Below are 6,455 nucleotides of genomic sequence, written 5' to 3'. Positions count from 1 at the left end.
CTGCGCAAAATCACGTATATATACGTGATTTCGCATTTCCGTGTAGGTGGCATGCGCCACCCTACCCGCGCCGCCATTGGCGGCTACAGCTGTCGATCACTGGGTCCCAGCCAGAGTTTCCCCACGGGAGAGGTCTGTATCTAAACAACACAGATCTCTCCCATCAGCACCAGCATGCTGCTTTGTATTGCAATACAAGCAGAATGCTCACATAGTAAAACAGCACACAGTTAACCCTTTGATCACACCAGATGTTAACCCCCTTCCTGCCCAGTGTCATTAGTACAGTGTCAGTGCTTTTTATTAGCACTATATCAGTGATGGCGAACCCGTGGCACGCGTGCCACAGCCGGCACGCCGAGCCTTATCTGTGGGCACGCCAGGAGAATCCAGCGGCGCGCTGTCTTCCCGGCTGTAGTGTGCGTGACAGCCGGGTCCCAAGTGCGCATGCACAAGAAGCAGTGCTCTTTGTGAATGGTAAGGCGGTACCTGGGACACATGACAGATCCCAGAAGCCGCCGGACCAATCACAAAGCGCAGCGCTTCTCGCGCATGCACACTTGGGACCCGGCTGTCCGACGAGCGCCCACACTACAGAAGCCGGGAAGACAGCGCGCGGCTGGATAAAGGAACAGGTAAGATAAAAAAAAACTCTGCGGAAGTAAGAGCGGGTACCTGTCAAATTCAGGTACCCGCTCCCCCTCCCTCCCTAAAGGTCAGCAGTCATCTCTGTACTGTCCGCAGTCTCTGGTCATCCCTGTGCTGTCCGCAGTCTCTGGTCATCCCTGTGCTGTCCGCAGTCTCTGGTCATCCCCTGTACTGTCCGCAGTCTCTGGTCATCTCCTGTACTGTCCGCAGTCACTGGTCATCCCTGTGCTGTCCGCAGTCTCTGGTCATCCCTGTACTGTGTCCGCAGTCTCTGGTCATCCCTGTGCTGTCCGCAGTCTCCGGTCATCTCCTGTACTGTGTCCGCAGTCTCCGGTCATCCCTGTACTGTGTCCGCAGTCTCTGGTCATCTCCTGTACTGTGTCCGCAGTCTCTGGTCATCCCTGTACTGTGTCCGCAGTCTCTGGTCATCCCTGTACTGTGTCCGCAGTCTCTGGTCATCCCTGTACTGTCCGCAGTCTCTGGTTATCTCCTGTACTTTCCGCAGTCTCTGGTCATCCCTGTACTGTCCGCAGTCACTGGTCATCCCTGTACTGTGTCCGCAGTCTCTGGTCATCTCCTGTACTGTGTCCGCAGTCTCTGGTCATCCCTGTACTGTCCGCAGTCTCTGGTCATCTCCTGTACTGTCCGCAGTCTCTGGTCATCTCCTGTACTGTTCTCAGTCTCTGGTCATCTCCTGTACTGTGTCCGCAGTCTCTGGTCATCTCCTGTACTGTGTCCGCAGTCTCTGGTCATCTCCTGTACTGTCCGCAGTCTCTGGTCATCTCCTGTACTGTCCGCAGTCTCTGGTCATCCCTGTACTGTGTCCGCAGTCTCTGGTCATCCCTGTACTGTGTCCGCAGTCTCTGGTCATCCCTGTACTGTGTCCGCAGTCTCTGGTCATCCCTGTACTGTCCGCAGTCTCTGGTCATCCCCGTACTGTCCGCAGTCTCTGGTCATCTCCTGTACTGTTCGCAGTCTCTGGTCATCTCCTGTACTGTGTCCGCAGTCTCTGGTCATCCCTGTACTGTCCGCAGTCTCTGGTCATCTCCTGTACTGTGTCCGCAGTCTCTGGTCACCCCTGTACTGTGTCCGCAGTCTCTGGTCATCCCTGTACTGTCCGCAGTCTCTGGTCATCCCTGTACTGTGTCTGCAGTCTCTGGTCATCCCTGTACTGTGTCTGCAGTCTCTGGTCATCCCTGTACTGTGTCTGCAGTCTCTGGTCATCCCTGTACTGTGTCCGCAGTCTCTGGTCATCCCTGTACTGTCCGCAGTCTCTGGTCATCCCTGTACTGTCCGCAGTCTCTGGTCATCCCCTCTACTGTGTCCGCAGTCTCTGGTCATCCCTGTACTGTGTCCGCAGTCTCTGGTCATCCCTGTACTGTCCGCAGTCTCTGGTCATCCCCTCTACTGTGTCCGCAGTCTCTGGTCATCCCTGTACTGTCCGCAGTCTCTGGTCATCCCTGTGCTGTCCGCAGTCTCTGGTCATCCCTGTACTGTGTCCGCAGTCTCTGGTCATCCCTGTACTGTCCGCAGTCTCTGGTCATCCCTGTACTGTCCGCAGTCTCTGGTCATCCCTGTACTGTGTCCGCAGTCTCTGGTCATCCCTGTACTGTGTCCGCAGTCTCTGGTCATCCCTGTGCTGTGTCCGCAGTCTCTGGTCATCCCTGTACTGTTAATTAGTTTGCACTACTGTACGAGTTGTTTTTTCTAAACCAAAAGCTCGATATTCAGGTTTCATTGCAGTGTTGGCACTTTGAAAGAAATAAGTTGGTTTTGGGTTGCAGTTTGGGCACTCGGGCTCAAAAAGGTTCGCCATCACTGCACTATATCATTTTATTATAAGTCAAGACAGATAGGTGCAGCGCTGAGTCATATTGTGCAACTTATAAAATATATATATATATATACCACTGTATATTCACATCCTTAATACATCAAGTGCACTAAATGGTGTCACCATGTGGTGATTTAGTGAGATAATTGTCCAAAAGAGGTGTAAACATATGGATCCCAAAGGATCGTAGTTCTTAGTGTATGGATATCTGATCCGGGAGTGACAGATGATGTGCTCCAAGTGAATCCAAGTGAATAAAAATGCGCACTCACCAGAAGTGCGTTTTTTACACGCAATATGAAAAATCCTGTGTCATCAGGCAATTAATGGGTCATCTGTTCCCGGGACAGGTCACAATCCATATCACCATCTAGACTCATCTGCATTAAGGTTCCGGAATCCCTCGGTATGTGTCACCATCTGGGGTCACCTTTTAAAGCGGGCACTGCGAATGATGGCACTCACACGGAGAGCCCAATGAGGGACACCACATAGCGTAATACTGCATAGGGACACTTTATTCCAGATATTGAATGTGTGATGTAATAAAATAAAAATTGCTGACCATTAGTTCAGGATGGCCACCTGCGGTGGCTAGATGTCCAGTTGCTGTGGCCCCCCTGATGGATTTCGTGCTAGTCATAGGGTGCAGGGCTTACCCAGTATCAGAATGCCCGCCGCAGTCCTGCTATAAGTTGCTGATTGCCACCATTTGTAGTATAAAAATAAAAATTCCAGTATATATACCACCATTTGCAGACGCTATAACTTTCACGTAAACCAATGCATTTACACGTATTGGGATTTTTTTTCAGCAAAGACATGTAGCACAATACATTTGGCCTAAATTTATGACGAAATTAGATTTTTTACATTTGTTTACTGAATATGTTTTATAGCAAAAAATATTGACCACCAACCCTGGGGCCATGTTTATTCTCACTAATGCTGGGGCCAGGATATTTTCTATCCTCACTGGCCCTAATCCGACTCTCCAAAAGTCCCACTGTTCATTGCAAAGTTATTTACAAATAAAATAAATGCTTTAATTCTTTTTTCAAGTTTGTTTTTGTCTTGGTATCTAAACTTCTATGAGGAGAAAATGTACCAAGCCATAATGTGTTTTTTATGTTGGTAAAAAAATGTACTCCATGGTAATAGGACTTCGCTGTTCATAGGAAAGATATTTATAAGTGAAATAAAGCTTTGGGTTTTTTTTCAGTTCTGAAAAAAATAGCTTCTTTGTATGCAGACATGTACTGTACATAATACATCTGGGTCCTCCGTACAGAGGAGAATCCTGTAGGAAGAGGGAGGAGATTCCTGTGTGACGGATTGAAGAATCTCACCAGCTATCTGATGTTACCTTCTTACCTGTATAGAAAGGAAACTGAAAGTGATAAGAAGTTCCCTGAGCAGCTATAACTCTTGTGTGTTACTTGTGTTCTGAATGAAGGAGAACTCCAAAACATGATGAAAATGAAGACATTTTCCTCCTGCAGACTGAGATATAAAGGAAGAAACATGGAAACAAGACTTCAGATCAACCAGAGATCAGCACTGTGGAGTGACAGTGTAACAGAACAAATATCTGGAACCAAAAAGACATTACCAGATCCAACCCAGCAGAACAGAAATGGATATCAGGCTGGTGGTGTTAAACATTTTACTGGTTGCAGTAAGTGGGCGCTTGCACAGGAGACTCTGCCCGATATCCAGCTATTTATCTGTGACGTCTTCTGACATAACAAAACTAAAAGAGATGCAACACGAACATGAAAAGAACATGTCCACCAATGCAATGAGATGTTACAGAAGAATGCTGAGACACAAACCCTCTGTATGTGACCTTACACAGAAGGATCGCCTTATCCTGACCTTGGAGCGGGTGTCACTAACTGTTGAGGTTCTAACAAACATGTCTATGTCTGCTCAGCATGAAACTGTAAAACAGGCACTTATGGTTTTCCTCAAACTGAAAGATGATCTGATGGTCTGTAGAGGATCTCCAGAATCCAGTGAGCCCACCTCACCTGAGCTGAAGCTGTGGCTGCATCACCTCCAACATTTTCAGGAAGCTGCATTTCCGGATTGTGTGCAGGAGGCTGTAATCCTAAGTCTTATCCCTCTGAGAGTGGAAGATGTGACATGTTGGGCTCTCAACCAATAACCACTACTACATCAAAGAAACGTTCATCTTACCAAATTCAGGCAAAGATGCATCTCTTTTGTTTTATCTGAACATAGCAGAACCATGAAATGGAGAAGGATGGACTTTTTCATCATAGCCATATTCTTCTACACTGTACTATTGAAGGACACACAGTGCTACTTAAGAAAAAGTGCAGTACATCTACTCATCCTTCAGCTACTAGAATTTATCCTAACCACCAAAAAAATGCATTCCTGGAATTTGAGACTCTAGGATTTCTCCACTATCTACCTATCTCACATGGGATTCCATAATCACAAACTCACGTGCCATGAAATGACCTTATTACTTATTCCAGCAGAAGAGATTCTTCTTCAATCCACAAATGGCTGACCAACTCCCTACAAAACACAAATGTTGCTACTCATACTTAAAAGGAACAATGCAGGCAGAAGTCCATCACTTTTACAAATATACTAACTACGATAAAGGGATTTTATTGACATATCTACTTATACCTTTTTTACTTAAAGGTATTTAAAATAATTTGTTTAATATTATTTAAGTTATTAAATAATTATTTATTTCATGAGTTTCTAGCTCCCTGGAGGATGTAATGTAAATGAATTTAAATTATGTTAAAAAGAGTTTTATTTTATTCAGTGACAAATGTGTATACATACAAATGCAATGAACAAATAGAAAGTACAAAAATATGATACAAATAGTGGTGGGGGTTTTTTTTTGCAGAATTTTGTGTAACCCATTTTACACTATTTGTGAAAGATTTGGTTCTTTTAAAAAAGAAAAAAAATAACTTTTATTCAGATGATGTAGGATTGTACACAGTTTGCTGTGTAATAGACCAGTTCAGAGAATGGCAGAAGAGAGATGTTCTTTTCTCTGAAAATACATAAACAAGATGCAATCAAATCTTGTAGAAGTTTATGGTTTACATATAGTAACTTTACAGACCCATTCATTGTGCATATATATATATATATATATATATATATATGTATTTATTTATTACAGGTACTTATATAGTACCGTCAGTTTCCGCAGCGTTTTACATATATATATTGTACATTCACATCAGTCCCTAACCCTCAAGGGGCATACAATCTAAGGTCCCTAACTTACATTCATACACATACTAGCACCAATTTGGACAGGAGACAATTAACCTACCAGCATGTCTTTGGAGTGTGGGAGGAAACTGGAGTACCCGGATGAAACCCACGCAGCCACAGGGAGAACATGCAAACTCCAGGCAGGAGGTGCCGTGGCTGGGATTCGAACCAACGACCCTAGTACTGCCAGGCTGATGTGCTAACCATATACAGTTGCAAGAAAAAGTATGTGAACCCCTTGGGATTACGTGGAGTTTTGCATGAATTGGGCATAAAATGTGCTCTGAATGTCATCTAAGTCACAACAATAGAAGAACACAATCTGCTGAACATAATACTACACAAACATTAAATGTTGTCATGGTTTAATTGCACATAACATGTAAACATTCACAGTGCAGGGAGGAAAAAGTATGTGAACCTTTGGACTTAATAACTGGTTGACCCTCCTTTGACAGCAATAACCTCAACCAAACGTTTCCTGTAGTTGCAGATCAGACCTGCACAACGATCTGGAGTCATTTTGGACCACTCCTCTTCACAAAACTGTTTCAGTGTAGCAATATTCTTGGGATGTCTGGTGTGAATCGCTCTCTTAAGGTCATGCCACAGCATTTCAATCGGGTTGAGGTCAGGACTCTGACTGGGCCACTCCAGAAGGCGTATTCTGTGCTGTTGCAGCCATTGT

The 6,455-nt window shown here is 45.0% G+C and overlaps 1 protein-coding gene across 1 annotated transcript; it reads left to right on the top strand.

Annotated features, from left to right (window-relative positions):
* Positions 1–4,118: 4,118 nt before the first annotated feature.
* On the top strand, positions 4,119–4,652 carry LOC149461376 (interferon lambda-2-like). Its single transcript, XM_089678387.1, has one exon. It carries the CDS (start codon positions 4,119–4,121, stop codon positions 4,650–4,652), a length of 534 nt encoding a protein of 177 aa, XP_089534513.1.
* The last annotated feature ends 1,803 nt before the right edge of the window (positions 4,653–6,455 follow it).

This window comes from Staurois parvus, unplaced genomic scaffold (genome assembly GCF_062004578.1).
Source record: "Staurois parvus isolate SC_StPar_1 unplaced genomic scaffold, SC_StPar_1.0 ptg000204l, whole genome shotgun sequence".
NCBI lineage: Eukaryota > Metazoa > Chordata > Amphibia > Anura > Ranidae > Staurois > Staurois parvus.
Note: the sequence above shows the minus strand (reverse complement) of the source record. Positions and strands in the feature narration are given on the sequence as shown.

What these genes read in the sequence shown, in the direction of transcription:
- LOC149461376 (XM_089678387.1), top strand. Translation starts at nt 4,119, where the DNA reads ATGGATATCAGGCTGGTGGTGTTAAACATTTTACTGGTTGCAGTAAGT.